Below are 18,316 nucleotides of genomic sequence, written 5' to 3'. Positions count from 1 at the left end.
TTGTTGGGGTACAGAGTTCTATTTCCTTAACATTATCTTTTATTACTGGAAACTATTAAAGTAGAGAGAGGAGGGAGGGAGAGATTGGGGAGGGGTGAGGAAGGGAGAGAGGAAGAGAGAGAGAGGAAGGGAGAGATGGAGAGGAAGGGAAAGAGAGAGAGGGGGAAGAAACACTATTGTTCTCTAACAACAACAAAAAAAATTGAACAAAAAAAGTAATAATTTAGAGCTAATATGTAAAAAAAAAGATAACAATACAGTAACAATCATAATATTAGGGTATTCTTAGGAGGCACTACAAACACAACAGGCATGTATTTCATATAACATGATACTCGTTTCTTTTCAGATCAGTTTACCCCCAAACTGTTGCAGAATACATTTTTAAAAGCATCTTTCTTCCATAATCACAGAGCAAAGCAAGTCGCAGGATCTGATTACAAGAATAGTGACTGCATACTTTAACATAACAACAATAGTAATGAGGGTCTTAAACCAGCTTTAAGTGATGGGACAGGTATATACACTTGTGGAGAGTCCCTGAAGTGTCTTGTGCCTTTTCTTAGGAGCACGGCTGTTAGGAACACAGAGATGTAACAGAAGGAAGACAGTTCCAGGAAACCCTGTCCCTCAGTCTGCCTTGGCTTTGTCTTCCTTTACATGTGCCCGCAGGGACTGGTCCTGGCCAGTTTCCATTCACCTCATTTGCCTTAAAATCTTCCATGCCTTATAGCACAGCAGGTACACCTGGCCGCTGATTTTTGTTATTGAATCAGCATGGATCACGGGGTGGGGTGGGGGTGGGGGAGAGCACAGGACAACATGAAGGAGGACGGTTTCTACCCCAGCAATGAATATCTGCGCAGAGGCTCCTATGTGAATCTGATACAACTGAGCATGAAAAACTCCAGTCTAGCTCTTCAACAGTCAAGTTTAACTTACTTTCATTTCATCTTTAGTTTAGAAACAGTACTCTATTGCGATGAGGAGAGTATATTTCCTTTCTACAACAGTAGGATTGGCAGCAGTCTTTACTCCTGAAAAGGCCAGAAGGTAGGAATACATTTTCCAGCGACTTATGCTTTCTGCTGCCCCTTAAGCCCCTGCATGGACACCAACTTCACAAGAAACCCAGGCTGGCACAGAACAGTCGTCTCAGAATGGGACACAACCGCAGCCCATTCTCCTGACTCTTTCCACTCTCACCATTGTGAGGCACACAGCACAGTGGTCAGCAGTTTGAATCTGGCAAGGCCAATAAGTAAGTAAGTAAACAAGTAAATTTAAAGGGAGGGCTCAGAGAACACAAGGCTAAGTTCAGTTCCTGTTCTTTAGACGAAAGGTGGACCTTTTAGCCTATTTGGGGAGGTTTAAGCTACTCCCCTGGGAATGCTCTGGGAGCACTCGCGCGGTGACCATCACCTCCTCATATCTTCAGAGATGCTTACTAACTGCATTAACTATATTCTACTTCCTAGAAGAAGGAAATCCAGGAACCATTCCATCCAATCTTACACACAACATTTACTAGTTTTCCAAGCATGACAGAAATGGGAAATATATATATATATATATATAGAACAAGAATGATTTATGTTAATTTCCATATGTTAATTTCCACAATCTGGTTTTTTTTTCTGTGAGCAGTGCCTGATTCTTTTTTAAATGAACAAATTTCAGTCCAATGCTAATGAAAAAAAAAAAAAAAACTAAGGTGGGACTAATTACAAAAGAAACAAGAGTATGCTTTTATAATAGAATCTTCCCAGTGTTTGCTATAACAGCATTACAAAATGCTTCTTCCTATAGAGACTCAGGAAAACTCTGATAAAGTGAATACAACTTCGTATATTCATTTCTGACTAGCAATAACACACAAGGGCCCCAGGAATGCTGCCTTGGAGGTGTACATCACCACTCACGCTCTGTATAAAGATGCCTTGGCCAGTGGTTACTACGGGAGCCCTCTTCTCAGGCCAGGCAGCTCATCTCCTGGAAAGGCCTACAGAAAACTTGAGTCATTGCAGAAATGAAACTTGGCAAGTGGCACTCAAGCTCTTCTCAGGTAACCATTCTAAAACAACATTGGCAGAAGGAAACTTGTTTAATAACAATAAAAAGGCAAATGCTGCTTTTGGATCACTGGGACATAGAGGCAAAAAAACAAAAAACAAAAAGAAAGAAAAGAAAAAGAAACAAAAACAGACAAAAGGGGAGGCGAAGGTGACAGCAGCAGGTAAGCAGCGAGTCAGGTCAGTCTGTGAACATGTAAGCACGCACTCCCACGGTGAGACAAGTGAAGGGCTGATGAGCGTTATAACAGAGTCAAAAGCTTAGGTGTTATCACCAATGGTTAATTCACCTTACAGTCATCAAGAAGACAATTGTATATATTTTTGCACCTTGCGCTTGTAAAAGCAGATAAAATATTTAATATGTAATTTACAATGTATTTTACCAGCTCAGCATACAGGATGTTTATAGATTATATCAAAGTAGTAGACAGTTAGGGGCCTGTGCAAACCCTGCAAAAATAGAACTTCACGTATCTGCTAATCAAAAAACAAAAACAAAAACAGTATGCTGTTTAGAAGTGATACAATTCAAACTACCACAAAATACAAAGGACTGCAAAAATGTATACCATTCCAACATCATATATAAGTTATTAAATAAAGATCTGATTTAAAAGAATATAAATGAAGCCTTTAAGTAGGTCTTTTCTACATGCATATTATTCCTCATTAAAGAAAAAAATATGTAAAAAGGCCATTGGTAATTGCTTTGTTAACATTTGTAGAAAATGCCAATTCTCTGGTCACAAACTCCACTAAGTTTAGCACTTAAGGTCTCTGCAGTGTTATAAACATAATTGAAAATACTGTTAATTCTATAACTCCATTGGTAAAATGATGTGACTTGGAATATGGCAGTCTTCATGTTGAGGGCAATGATCCACAGTTCTGTTTTGTTTTGAGTTTCACAGCCGTGAGCAGTTATCCGGAAGAACAGCACCCTGCGCTGCCGCTCTGAGCTGGAGGCTCGTCGTCGATGATCTGCACGCCCCGCCTCGCAGCCCCGGCTTGACTTGAGCCATTGCCTTTTGCCCTCTCATCCACCTGGGCAGTCTCTATCATTCCTAAAACAGAGAGCAAAGATGAGCGGACCACACCTTGGGGGCTTTCTCTCCCCCTGCTCAACCCTAAAACAGAGAGCAAAGATGAGCGGACCACNAAACAGAGAGCAAAGATGAGCGGACCACACCTTGGGGGCTTTCTCTCCCCCTGCTCAACCCTAAAACAGAGAGCAAAGATGAGCGGACCACACCCTGGGGGCTTTCTCTCCCCCTGCTCATCCCTAAAACAGAGAGCAAAGATGAGCGGACCACACCCTGGGGGCTTTCTCTCCCCCTGCAATTTCAAGTCGGCTGAGAGAGCCGACTTCCCCATCAACAGTCTCTCAGGGTACACACTGAATGCTATGGCAACTCAAGAAAACAGCTTTAAAAACTAGAATGTACAAAGTATAACACGGAGTGCTATAATAGCTACAAAGAGAGTAACAGAAACAGTCGTTTATATTTGAATAAACACTGCACACTAAGTATAATCCAAATTTTCCAAAACTATTGGAAGTAGTTAAAGTTCAACTTATTCCTAGTGCAAGGAGATTAAATTTAGGGCACAGGATTTAAGAAAATGGGGGCTAGAGAGATGGTTCAGTGGTTAAGAGCACCGACTGCTCTTCCAGAGGTCCTAAGTTCAATTCCTAGCAACCACATGGTGGCTCACAATTATCTGCAATGGGGTCTGATGCCCTCTTCTGGTGTGTCTGAATAGAGAAATGGTGTACTCATATAAAATAAATAAATAAATCTTTAAAAAAAAGAAAAAAGAAAGAAAAATGGTATTTGGGAGCTAGAGAGGTGACTCAGCAGTTAAAAATCACTGACTACTCTTCTAGAGGTCCTGGGCTCAATTTCAGGGAATCACAAGGTGGCTCACAACTATCTGTACTGCAATCTAATGACCTCTTCTGGTGTGTCTGAAGACAGCTACAGTGCACTCATATTAAACAAACAAATAAACAAACAAATGTGGTATTTGAGGGGCTGGAGAGGTGGCCCAGTGGTTAACAGTGTACACTGCTCCTGCAGCAGAACCAGTGTCCACATCTGGAAGCTAATAACTGCCCTGGCTTCCTCCAGCACATATACTCATGTGCACATCCCCATACAGATGCACACGCAAACACGTGTAATTAAGGCAATATGTGTATAAAGTCAATGGTCTCTGAAAGAGTAAGGAGCACTTAGGGGTGGAGAAATGGCTCATCAGTCACAGTGCAGGACTGGAGCTCAGACCCCACGTGAAAAGGCAATACCCCAGAGTGCCCCTTGGCTTCACAGAGGATGGAGACAGGAGGATGGCTCAGGCTTGCTGGAGTGTAGCCTAGCCAAGAAAACGCAGCTTCAGATTCAGAGACTCTGAACTCGGAAGAACGGCTGGCGAATGATGGGAGAGGCCATCCATTGGCCTCCTTTGGCTTTCTGTGCACATATAAACAGATACACACAAAAATAAATCTTTGAGCCGGGTTTGGTGGCACACGCCTTTAATCCCAGCACTCAGGAGGCAGAGGCAGGTGGATTTCTGAGTTCGAGGCCAGCCTGGTCTACAGAGTGAGTTCCAGGACGGCCAAGGCTACACAGAGAAACCCTGTCTCGAAAAAAACGAAAAAAAAAAAAACAACAAAAAAAAAACAAAACTTTTTTTTTTAAAAAGGTAGAAAAAGAGAGAAATATCCATATATATGTGGTATATAGCATAATTGCATGAATTGGGTACAGTGGTCCAAGCACCCAGGGGGCAAAGGCAAAAGGATTTCTGTGAGTCCCGGGCCAGCCAGAGTTCCACGGTGAAAACCAAACAAAATGAAATAGCACATCAAGCCCGTGAACCTTGACAATAAGCAGCTGGATGCCTGTAGCAGATGCCTGCAATCCCATTACTTGGAGGTGGAGACAGTAGGCTCGAGTTCAAAGACAGCCTCTGCTATATATGGAGTTCAAGGCTAACCTGGGCAAAGTGAGATTCTATCTCACACAAGTGGAACAGAGGAAGATGGGGAGAGATTTTGTGATTTTGACTTAAAGATTTTTCTCTGTGTGTCTTTCTCTTTGGCTTTTTCTTTATCTCTGGCTTTTCCAGAAAGAGCTGTCCTGTAATTCACACTGTAAGACCAGGCTAGCTTATGACTCACAGCTCCATCTGGCTCTGCCTCTGCTTTCTAAATGCTGGGGTTAAAGGTGTATGCCACCACTCCAGGCAAGATTTCTTACATAAGAAAAAAGTCACAAATCCATTAATAAATAAATATTTAAAAATAAACACAAAATCCCTGCCAGGTGGTAGTGTAGCCTTTGATCCCTGCACACAGGAGGCAGAGGCAGGCAGATCTGAGTTCCAGACTACCTGGCCAGCCTGGCCTACAGAGTGAGTTACAGGAGAGCCAGGGCTGTTGTTATACAGAGAAACTGTCTCAAAACAAAAACAAAAACAACAAACAACAACAACAAAACCAAAAACCACCAACCAACCAACCAACCAACCAATTAAACAAAAACAAAAAACCCTGACAAACGTTACTGATCTGTAAAGCATCTCCTTTATGAGAAACAATGTAAGAACCAGCAGTCAGTCAACAAGATGAAGGAAGGGGAGAGAAGGAGTCTTTAAAACGTAAGAGTGCTCCAGTCTGTAGCTCATGGAGAACAGTGAGATGAATTAGGAATCACTACAGTCTGCCTCTCCTTATTTACTAAGCCTTTTAAAGTTTTCTGTTTCTGGGTGTGTTTTAGTATGCATGAAATGGGTTTATATTAGCACATGTATGTTACAGGACTTTTAAATGAATAAATAGAGAATACTGTAAATATTCTTAAGGCATGAGACTCATCACACTTGTTAGTAACTGATCTACAATCTTCATATGTCTGAGAACTGGAAGTATGACACTTGGGTACTTGGGGACATAAAACACGTACATCCGAGTGTGCTTCAGCAGATCCTCATGCACCTGGACACAGCCCTGGTTCTCAGCTTGGCACACCAGCATCATGTGGGTGGCCTCTACAGAACAACACCTGCCCACCCCAGACCTTCTGATTCAATAGGGTTGGGATTGGCCCAAGAAGCTGTGCTTCTAATAATCTCAAGTAATGCTAATGCTGATTAATACAAGACCTCATTTTCCTAAATGAATTATGAATAACTTTGGAGTCTTTACCCCAAAGTTGGTGTACACATAGTTTTTTCCTAGAGTGCAAAACTAGTTTCATCAAATTCAAGGGAATGAGGTCCATAAGTGTAACGGCTACAATTTGACAACCAAGTAAAATCCACCCACTGCAACCAAATGTATGCTCTTCTTTTTCATCTATAAAGTGTGTGTGTAGCCAGAGGACACCTCTGATGCACCCACCTTATTCTTTGAAAAGGGTTTCTCACTAAGATTGAGATCTTGCCTATTGAATTAGGTTAGGCTAGCCCCAGGGATCCAACTCCACAGCTTGGGGGTGGGGGAAGGGCTTATAAGCTCTTGCCACCACGTGTGGGTGTCATGTCTGCATGTGTACTAACAGAGCAGGCACCCTACCGACTGTGCGATGATCCCCTTAGCCCTTGAATGTACTTTAATACACAAGTTTTCCTTGCTTTTTAAAAAAGTCACAGACATTTTAAATACACTAGCACACATCAAACAAGTGACTTCCAAACCATAAGTTATTGCTTAAAAAAGACAAAAGTTCCAAGATTTTAAAACATGAACTGAAGGGTGTCACCAAGTAGTGACAGTACAGACACATCTTAAATTTTTCTCCTGTTTTCAATAACAGAATTTGGCAAACTATACCTTTAGGAACATTAACAATTCTTTTTTTCTTTGAGGCTGGATCTGGATCTCGCTGTATAGACCAAGCTAACCTCAAAGACCCTCCTACCTCAGCCTCTGATTGCTGGGATAAAGGTGCGTACCACTATCCCTGGCCATTTTTAAATGCACTGATATAAGTATACGTACTTTTACAAAGGTCAAGAAAGAGTTCCTCGATGCCTTTGTTTTGTTTAGCAGAAGTGTGATAATGCTTTGCTCCCACAGACTCTGCATACCTTACAAAGAAAAGAAAAAAAAGAGTTATTGACATAGAACTTTCTACAATAGCAATTTTAGTGACTAAATTTACCTTTACTGACTTACTAACTTATCCAATTTTAGTTACACTAAGGTTATTTAGCTATTTAATTTCTCTATATATTGAAATCCAATTTAGAAAGAAAAAACATAACGATTGAAATTTTTATACACTAATTTGGAACGCAAAATACCTTACAAGTCTTTGTAATCCCTTGATAATTCTCCTCCACACAATCCTCATTTTTAGTGAAATCAAGAGAAATACCTTACTCTTGCCAGCTGCCCACCACTCCAAAGTGCAAACACGCTTCCTGAGAACAAGTGCTCATTCCTCCCTGAGGGTTTGTGTAAGTGAACCATCAAAGTGCACAGTAAGTGTGTGCCCATTGGGGAGCACTGCCATGGGAAGCAGGACACTTACGATTCTGCTTCTTGAATAGAGACGTGTCTCTCCTTTTCCAAGTCTATTTTATTACCTAATGTGAAAAAAGGAAACACTATCCTTAATATTGATTTATTTTTAATAAAATCAGATAATCCTAAATATATAATTGTGTCTAATTATTTGAAAAAATAACAGTAATCCCCACCAGCCTTCCAAATGTCTCATCACAAAGATGAGAGCCGTTCACAGTCCCACCTCCTCCTGCACATGGTTAGTGTGGCTACTGCCTGAACTTTCAGCCTGACAGAGGCAAACAATCTCTCTTCCACAGAGACCATAAGGCACAGCAGGGGCTAAGATTCATGAGAAAGTATAGTCTTTTATTATTATTAAAGTATATATACATGTTTTTTTTTAATTCTTTATTTCCCAATCAACTTAAAGCCAATCAATAATTAAGTATAATTATTGGTTTACTAAACTATAGTATGCTTCCATCTTGGGTTCTAAAATGGAACTCTTAAACCGGGCGGTGGTGGCCCACGCCTTTAATCCCAGCACCTGGGAGGCAGAGGCAGGTGGGTTTCTGAGTTTGAGGCCAGCCTGGTCTACAGAGTGAGTTCCAGGACAGCCAAGGCTACACAGAGAAACCCTGTCTCGAAAAAACCAGAGCCAGCCCACGTGCCCGCTGATGGGTTCACTTTGGATTCCCTTCTTATAGTTATCTACATTTGTTTTTACACTTTTTCACCATTGGAACTTTTCATGGTTTCTACCTTTCCTAACCTCTCGCTCTTTTCTCTTCCCCGACATTACATTTTTCTCCTTTTCCTTTTGCTTACACTAGCACACTCTTACATTAATTTTCTTATTTTCTGGTCTATGGTTAATGCTGAAATAATAGTAGACTTTCATATATATTTTTATATCTTGCACAGTTTGATGCTGCAGTTATAATTGTTTGTTTTGTCAAACAGTGGTTCTGGGGATTAAACCCTTACATACAAGCCACTTAGAAAGATCCCAAAATATAACCACAAGAAACAAAGGACATTAAAAATAAACCAGTACTAATACTTACCAACTATACACAAACAGATTTCATTTCCCAACATTTTCCGTAATTCTTTGACCCAGTTTTTTACCTGTGTATACAACAGAGCAAACATGACAACAGATCTTACTGGAATTAGTTCCACAACACCTAACCCCGTGTTTATGTAAAAACACAACTCTAATTACAAAGATTTATACATTTTTTTCATACATTCAAGCAAAGCTATTTGCCAGAACAAACATTGTGAAGTCTAGTACCTGGTATTAAGATATTTGTAACAGAGTCACTTTGGACTTAGGAGGGTATGACCATAGCCTTTTGATCAAGCCTTAATTAATTCCTATGTTATAGCCTTTAGACTTACTTGTATGCTATGGCCTTTAGAAGGAAAACAAAAAGTGTGCATGACAAGATAAGATTTCAATCCTTAGTGTCTGACAAAAGCTTTCCGTTGGCACTACTCCATGGTGGCTGGTACAGCCCTTTGTTGTGAGCTTGGTCTGTTACATGTGACTGGTGAGTGAGTCCCTGGCCTCGGCCAACTGAAGCCAACATCATTCTCCCATGGCGTCAGCTGCAGATGTCTACAGCTGCCTGTCATCCCCTGGTGAGACCCTCAGGTAGAGGACAACTACAGTAGCAATCACTGCTCATTAAGGAAGCAGCTCAGCTATGGACCAGCTGGACATAAGCTGGAATTAACAATACTAATCTTAAATATTATAATGATGAAATCATAATCAAACAGCATGACAAAGAACAAACCAGGACATCTGCTTTCAATTCTTACAGTAAAATTTAATCTATATGCAATCAAGTCTCACAAAACATATATACCCGCCTTAAAAAAAAAAAATACACGGGACTGGTGAGATGGCTCAGCGGTTAAGAGCACTGACTGCTCTTCCAAAGGTCCTGAGTTCAAATCCCAGCAACCACATGATGGCTCACAACCATCCGTAACGAATCTGATGCCCTCTTACAGAGTGTCTGAAGTCAGCAACAGTGTACACACATATAATAAATAAATAAATCTTTAAAAAAAAAAATACACATCTTTAAGTCGGAAAAATTCCCTACTATGTGGTAAACATTTACTATGTGTCTGTACCTATGACATGTGGTTATTCTCTACAAAATACAGAGGAACTGTATAAATCTTTATAGAAGCAAAGATGATTATTATCATCCTATAATAAAGCACAGGTTGGTATCGCATGAGAAGTATATGAGAGAGTGGAAACGTGCATCTTCATCCCCACAGCGACATTGCGCCCACACAGACAACATAACCATCTGCCAATTCCTGTCTTAAAAAATGCTAATGTCACGGACTGGACTGCACTCCATGGATATCCTAATCTCTGTCCTTGTGGATTTCGAGATGAAGTAAAGCTGGGTCTGTATTCCCTTCCTTCACCAGGTGAAATTCTGGCTGGCGCTGTAACTCGTTTGATCAAGAATATATGACAGAGGGACAATGTGACAGAGGGACAATGTGACAGAGGGAAAACTATGCCTGCTCCAGATGCAAGGTTAACAGGCCTGTGGATTCTAATTTTATAAGGAATCTAAATACAAAAAGCTTAGGCTACAGTGTGAAACCAGCAAAGGGCATGTGAACAAGAAGCAGGCTGGTTGGACATTCCAACCTCCATCCAATTCCCCCTTCAGTACAGCTCTGAGTGACTCTAACGCCATGACAAAGAGCAGAGGACCTGCTGGCGAAGCCACAGAACTTTGAGAAGTAGTAAGTTATTGTGCTTAGCCAGCTTGCTTTAGGAGTTCTGCTCAGTATCAGTAACTGACCACTTTTTTAACTTGCTCTCAATCAGTGAAATGCTTAAGCCCCTGCACTTCACACAAAAACCCCAGAAATGGTAACCAACAACAGCAAACAGCAGCCTCAAAATATCTAAAGAGCGAGCATTTGTTGCATTTTTATTCCCTGGGTTGTTTTCCTGCATCATTAGTAATCTAACAAGGAAACTATATATTTGTATTTTTGTCATTAAATAGACAGGTGTGGGGAAGGAAGAGGTAAACAGAAAAAACACAAACAAAACTAAATTAGAAGTCATTTCAATAAGCATTAACTTGTAACTCAGTACAAGAGAAGCTCTGACTTGCAAATTCCCTCACACATGCCAACCCACTACGGACCCCAGGAAGGTCACACAGGAACTCATTGTGACTGTGGGGAAAGTTCACAGGTGACTTATTTTTGGTTCCAAATAAGCTTTAAAATCCTACATTTGGTGAAGAGCTTGCCCCTTTAATCCCAGTCCTTGGGAGGCAGAGGCAGGGGCAGCCTGGTCTACATAGCAAGTCCCAGGCCAGGCAGGCCTAGATAGTGAGACCCTGTCTTGAGAAATATTCTACATTTACAGTATAAATCTAAAAAAGGACTTTAAAAAATTAGAAAAGAATGTACAAACTCAACACTACCTTTCTAAAGTTCACCCCTCCAGGGTGTTTCCTTGGGTGGGGGGGGGGTCAGGCTTCAGAATGCTCTTCCTTTGCCCCCTTAGGAGGAGATAGCCCTCCCATGCAGACACACACCAAGCTTTAGGTGCCCAGTATGTATGGAATCAAATTAAGTAGTTTTAATTTAAAGATAAAAATCAAAGTCTCTACATTTTTCTGAAGCTTAACTTCAGTTATATTCGTTTTTCTAGTATTTGAGAAAGTCATAACAAACCAATAATACTCCGATATGAACTAATTATTTTGATAAATAATGGTCACCATGTATGCTCAATCTGTATGGTTTACTGTTTAAAAACTAGTCACTGGCGAATGCAGACACATAAATGAGAGATCAGCCAACCAACCAACTAACTAGTTAATCAATCAGCACGGTCCTTCCAATGAAGTCATCTACAGGAATGAACAGAATACCTTCTGGAAAGAATCTTCATCTGTTACATCATAAACTAAAATAGCTCCGTTTGAATCTCGGTAGTAAATTGGGCCCAGTGCATGGAATCTCTCTTGACCTGCTGTATCCTAAAAAAGAACAAATGCTTAGTAGGTCAAAAGGAAAAGGACATGACTGCTAAACAGAGAACCCAAAAGACAGTACAAAGTGACACACCAAGGCAGAGACGCAGCTTCATGTGCTGCCTTACTGTTCCACGAGATGATCCTCCCCCTAGCTCTCACGCTCCTTGGCAGTCTCCTAAGGGCACTAGCAGACCAGCTCAGGTGCTCAATGCTCACAACACTCTCTGCCCTACACTGAGGATCTTAGGAATGCGGAAGAGGAGTGCATCAGGAACCTGCTAACACTTCTTGATCTCCACTTGCTACCACAGGTGCTTGGAGGAAAGCGAGCGCAAGCAAGACAGCCCATCAACCCTGACCCTTCTGCAACTGAAAAAATTATAACGCCAATATTAGATATAAAGTTGTTCTCCAAATAGATTTCTCTTTTATCTTTTTTTAAAGATTTATTTTATACATATGAATTCACTGCTGCTGTCTTCAGATACATCAGAAAAGGGCATCAGATTCCATTACAGATGGTTGTGAGCCACCATGTGGTTGCTGGGAATTGAACTCAGGACCTCTGAAAGAGCAGTCAGTTCTCTTAACCACTGAGTCATCTCTCCAGCTCTCCCAAATAGATTTCTTAATTAGATTTTAGGAACTTTTTAATTAAAGAAATGGTTTGGGGTAGATAATTTATTTACTTAAAAAAAATATGAAATCCAAATCCCCGCTCCTCAAGTGAGTGAGTCAGGCCTTTAATCCCAGCACGAGCTGGGAGGCGGCAGATTGGATCTCTGAGTTCAAGATCAGCCTGATCTACAGAATGAGTTCAGGACAGCCAAAGCTACACAGTGAGACCCTGTCTCAAAACAAACAAAAGAACAGACAGATTTTTTGAACACTTACCCATATGGCAAGGTTTACTCTTTTCCCACCAATATTTAACTTCTTTGTTAAGAAAGATGCCTAAAAAAAAAAAAAAGGAAATAAACATGTATTAAACAATGTTTCCTATAAAATAATAAGATAATGCCCTTCCCCCTGACCATAGAAGAATGAGTGAATATCTCCACGTCAAACTCAGATTGTCTGAAAGAAAAGGCAGTCAGTAAGTCTTTATTTTATGGCCAACTATTATTTCCACTAAAGACAAAGTACTACTCATACTCTAAGAAAAACCTACCCTGTTCTATGAACACAAGTTATGGGAACACTAAGAGAATGAATGTAAGAAGTGCTGAGGGCTTAGCTTGGTGGTCGATGGAACCGTAAAACCCTGGGAGATGGCTCGTTAGTAAAGCGCTTCTCATTCGATGTGAGGGAGGACATGGCATGATGACCTGAATTCTTGACCCCAGAACCCACTTACACACATGCACAAGCAGAAGTGCGTGGGTCCACAGTCAAAGCACACCTAAGCTAAGACGGGATGCTGCAGAAACAGGAAAGCCCTGGCCTCTCTGGCTAGCTAGCCTGGCCCACACAATAAGTACCAACAAAGAGACCATCTCACAATGAGGTAGAAGTCAAGGATGACATCCAAATTTGTCCTCTAAATCCCACACATACACTGCAACACACACATACACAACACGCATTCTAAAGAAAAAAGAATTTGAGATAGGGTCTTACTGTGTAGCTTAGCTCACCTAGAACTCATCATGTGGACCAGGCTAGCATTTAACTCATAGAGATCCTCCTGCCTCTGCTTCCCAAATGCTGAAATTTAAGACATGTGCCACCATGCCCAGTCATGCGCACACACTTAAGAACTAATAAAATGTCCATAGAAACACATAAGGAAATGGGGCCCGCTTTTCCTCATGCCTTTCCCTTTCCATATCTGCAACCAGTTTTTTCCTACAGCATTTAATTTAATGAGCCCTTCCTTGCTTCTGATTAAAATGAGTATCTAGTCGATCCCTGAGATACCCAGCATTGCTGAAGATGGTTCTGTGTCTATCGTCCAACTGTTTAACACGTAGCTCTGGCACAGAAGTGAAAGGCCAGGCGCCAGTCCTTCAAGGGGAGCTTACAGGCTGCTGGAGACTGAGGAACACAGAACAGTCTGGTCAAGGACACGCTAAGGGACTGCTGAGAAAGGAAGTTCAACGCTTGCCTGGTTGGAAGGAAGATGATGAATGACCCCTCCCTTAGGAGTAGGTGGAGTGTCTCCTACCCAGAAACAAAGCCACTGAAGCCTGCAGCACAGGAGGCTACCCACAGGGGAACTCCATGAGACCACATAAAGAAGCTAAGGCTGCCGGGCGGTGGTGGCGCGCGCCTTTAATCCCAGCACTCGGGAGGTAGAGGCAGGTGGATTTCTGAGTTTGAGGCCAGCCTGGTCTACAGAGTGAGTTCCAGGACAGCCAGGGCTACACAGAGAAACCCCGTCTCAAAAAACCAAAAAAAAAAAAAAAAAAAAAAAAGAAGCTAAGGCTAAATCAAAAGAGCCTGGGATTGTGACTCAGAGACAGCTCAGCAAATAAAAGTGCTCACCATAGAGTCTGTCAGCCTGAGGTCAATCTCCAAGACCCACATGTAATTTTTTTTTAAGATCCTATGAAGGGGCTGGAAAGATGACTTAGTGGTTTAGAGCAGTTTGTTCTGACAGAGGACCTGGGTCCTATTCCCGGCCCCCACATAGCAGATCACAACCACCTATAACTCCTATGGTAAGGGATACGGCAGCTTCTTCTCACTTCCAGGGGCATCAGGCATGCAAGTGGTACTCAGATTTACATGTGAGTAAAACACCCATACACATAAAATTTTTAAAAAAAAATCTTAAAAATAAAAAACATTCTAGGAGTATGAATGGTCTTATAGACCGTTACTTTTCCCTACTTCTCTTTTGAAACAAGAGTCTCCAGTATTCCAGGCTGGCCCAAATTTACCACAAAAACAAGGATGACCTTGAACTCTTGCCTCTATTTCCCACATACTGAGATTACATACCAGCAACAATCACCCTGGCTTAGACAGTGCTGGTTATCAAACCTCTGGCTTCAAGCACGCCAGGCACACACTAACAAATGACCCACATTCTAACCCCACCCTCCTTGTAGGTCTGAATAAAACCTGTTCCAAAATTACGAGACCCACCCTCACACACAGAGGTCAGGTGTATTTGGAAAATCAAACATACTGCTTTCTACATATTCATAATACACATGAACATACCACAGTTCTGTCCAAGGAAGGCTGGCTACTCGCATTCACACAAGCACTCCCCTAAGTCATCCGAAACCTCCTCTCACTCCTGGGTCTCCTCTACAGAGCTAAGCAACATCTTCCCTGGGATGAGGGTATGGATCGTCACTAATGGTGTAAACACTGGAAACACACTTGTCTTTTAAGAGAATGACTATGGGATTGGAGGTTGTATTAAGGATGGGACCAGAACTTTACTACAACATCAGGACAGGGCCGAGCAGAACTAATCAAGTCAAACAGAGCGTGGGGGGGGGAGCGCATGTCTGAAATCCCGGTTCCTGGAAAGGCAGGAGGATAAATTCAAAATTAGCAGGGGCTACACAGTGAGAGCCCGCCTCTAACAAAACAACTTAAACAACAGAAACTACACCCAGAGTCCAGTCCAGAATTAGTATGTTTCTAAAAAGGAGAAGACCAGAGTTCAGAGCAAAGGGTCACGGGATAGTGCGTCTACAGAGGAAAGGCAGGGGCAGCACAAAGGTGAGCAGAGCTAACGTCTGGAAAGGAGGAGAAACATGGATCCCAAGTGTGCGGTGGCGCACTGAGGACCATGAGACTGACAACAGCCCTTGGACTGAGGTGCCCACAGAGAGGATGAATGGCAGAGCTGAGACAAGCCGGGAGAGCTGCCACCCAGGGACACGTACACTACTACAGGTGGCTGAGTGAAACATAGATTGTGTTGAAAAGGACAAAAAAAAATCTTAAATGGCAAAACAGCAAAACTTGGAAAAGAAGAAGGCCATAAGTTAACAACTTAGTAAAAGATTTTTCCTCCTCTACAGCACAGAAGCCAAAAAAGTGATTTTTACTTTGCATCTCAGTTCTGCTCCTTACTATCTATACAGGCCACTTAAACTCAGTCCTTCCAGATACAGTTTAAATATCAATGCCTTGTAGAAGAAACACAAATTCTGTGATTCTTTTTCAAATATATCTAAAACTAAATGAGTTGATCTTCCCTGCAAACTTTAGTATTCTCCAAGTCACTAAGGTTTAATCCCCCAACCTGGTGTGTGCGGTCCTAAGTGTTTAAGGATAGGGTCTTACTGTACTGAACAGGTTGGCATTGATCTCCGTGATTACCTGCCTAAGTTTCCTGAGAGGCCACGACTACAGGCCCGCACCACACTGCCTAGCTTTCTCTAAGGTTTAGAGTCTTAGAATTATCTTCTCCCCTGCCAGCCAGTCCTTCCCCAAACACTTCCCAAGCCTAGTCTTCATATTTTCTATTATAGCCTTGCCTCAGAGTCAGTCCTTGGTCTCTCTTTACAACCTGACATTGCCCTGAATGTACTGTATATCTTCCCCATGCCTCCCTATATGATGCACACATTCTATACTGAATTTCTCTATTCTATACTTTCTGGAAACCTAACTTGCAGCAGGTGAAATAGACTGTCTTGCACTATAACATATCTTTTCAGGATATAAGAATTCTACATGCTAGATTACATTTTTATTATTATTCAGTCTTGTTAGACTAAAATAAAACAGGCAATATTTAATAGCTTCCCAAATATAATTTAATTCTCAGAACACTCTGTGAGTCAGAAATAAGGCATGGAGATGGAGACTCAAGGAGAGTGTCTTACTCAAGGCCATACAACAAGTCACAAAGCAGGCTCTATGGTCCAGACATCTAAGAACAATTTATGGTTATGAGACTTCAGTACCTCCTAGGCTAATATCTGAACTGAAACTGCTCTAGTATAGGGGTTGGGGAGGCTCTTAACAAACGGCATTACTGTAGATAAACACCTCTATAAATATGCCTAGGGAAACTGGAGGAGGTAAAGCAGGATTTATGGAAGAAATGTACTCCTAAAAATTTCATTATAAACAAAACTTTAGTTTTATTTTTAAATTAATTTTTACTTGCATATACATGAAGTGTGGGGGGGCATACAGTACCTTTACAAGGTCGTCATCTAAAAGCGTCCGACCTTTACTTAGGTTCTTGAGATCAAATTCAGGCTGCAGGGCTCGTGTAGGAGTGCTGTGAGCTGCTGGGTCACCTCACTGACCCAGGGACTAAACTATCTTAATTCATGTACCCAAGTCATCTGCTTCCCTTTCAGTCAGACCCCACGTGTGGCAAGCTTCTCTCTGTAACATAAGTTATCTCACTTCACCACACTCTTAGGTTTTTCAATATGTTGTAAGCATTTTTAAGAGCAAACACTGTTTTTAAAATATAATTATAGGTTTAATGTATATCAGAATAATAGCAAATAATCAAAGTCCTGATATTTGTCTGTTTAAATCAGCGCTACAAAACTATGCACCTAATTTGGCCAGATTATTAAATTACCCTTTGTGGTTGTAAAATACCGATTGGGTCAGTGTATTTTTTTTGGAGGGGTGGGGGTGGAGGGTTTGAGACAGGGTTTCTCTGTTTAGCCCTGGCTGTCCTGGAACTCACTTTGTAGATCAGGCTGGCCTCGAACTCAGAAATCCACCTGCCTCTGCCTCCCGAGTGCTGGAATTAAAGGTGTGTGCCACCACGCCTGGCTGTCAGTGTATTTCTCAATTCTTTTTGTTATATGGTAGCAAAGGTAAGAGGAGACAATCACAGATTTAAGAACCATGCTTATGGGCTGGAGAGATGGCTCAGCAGTTAAGAGCACTGATTGCTCTTCCAGAGGTCTTGAGTTCAATTCCCAGCAACCACATGGTGGTTTACAACCATCTGTAATGGGATCCGATGCACTCTTCTGTTGTGTATCTGAAGACAGCTACAGTGTACTTGTATAAATAAATAAGTCCTTTAAAAAAAAAAAAAAGAACCATGCTTATGCTGAAAACAGTTTCAACATTTGCAGGGAATTATACATCGCTGGTAACTCCTCAATAAACCACCAGTACCAACTGCTAGAAGGGAGAGAGGTGGAGGATTCAACAGTAGTAATTTGGAAGGTTCTAGGCCTGGAGGTGGGGCTTACAGACTGTCAAGCTCTGTGCTTTCCAGTTCTCCTTTAATACTTGCATCAACCTTGTGAGGTAGATAATGAGCCTTATTTTATAGTTATAAATTTGAGATTTACAGAACTACAGTGACTCAGCCAAGGTCAGATAATTAGGGTGGGCGCGGTGGGTAGAACCCTGTCTGACTCCAGAATGCCTTTCCCATTGCACAGAGCTGTCTAGCCAAGAAAGCAGACGTTTCTTAACCTGGCAATTCTCCATTTGGACAGTAAGTGTTCCTGGACACCAAGTCACCTCCTTAAATCTCACAGTAGGAACAACATAGCAAAGATCAAAGTAATGGCATTATTTCCTATGCTCTCCCTCCATATTCCATGAAATCCCAAGTATTTTGTCTTCCAAACTTTAGGGGTATTAAAAATTAGAGATCTCAGCCAGGTGTGGTGGCGCAGGCCTTTAATCCCAGCACTCGGGAGGCAGAGGCAGGCGGATTTCTGAGTTCGAGGCCAGCCTGGTCTACAAAGTGAGTTCCAGGACAG

At 41.7% G+C, this 18,316-nt stretch overlaps 1 protein-coding gene across 1 annotated transcript in view; it reads right to left on the bottom strand.

Annotated features, from left to right (window-relative positions):
- Window positions 1–317: 317 nt before the first annotated feature.
- Window positions 318–18,316, bottom strand: part of Rab21 (RAB21, member RAS oncogene family) — a 26,829-nt gene continuing 8,830 nt past the window's right edge. The window contains exons 2-7 of the mRNA XM_021205013.2: window positions 12,540–12,599; window positions 11,541–11,648; window positions 8,664–8,727; window positions 7,619–7,673; window positions 7,084–7,172; window positions 318–3,139 (exon numbers count right to left, since the gene is read on the bottom strand). Of these exons, the coding sequence (XP_021060672.1) occupies window positions 2,997–3,139; window positions 7,084–7,172; window positions 7,619–7,673; window positions 8,664–8,727; window positions 11,541–11,648; window positions 12,540–12,599 (519 nt within the window). The 3' untranslated portion in view covers window positions 318–2,996. The remainder of the gene's footprint in view (window positions 3,140–7,083; window positions 7,173–7,618; window positions 7,674–8,663; window positions 8,728–11,540; window positions 11,649–12,539; window positions 12,600–18,316) is intronic.

Source organism: Mus pahari, chromosome 9 (genome assembly GCF_900095145.1).
Source record: "Mus pahari chromosome 9, PAHARI_EIJ_v1.1, whole genome shotgun sequence".
NCBI lineage: Eukaryota > Metazoa > Chordata > Mammalia > Rodentia > Muridae > Mus > Mus pahari.
The sequence above is the reverse complement of the archived record's forward strand: the minus strand, read 5'-3'. Positions and strand labels throughout refer to the sequence as shown.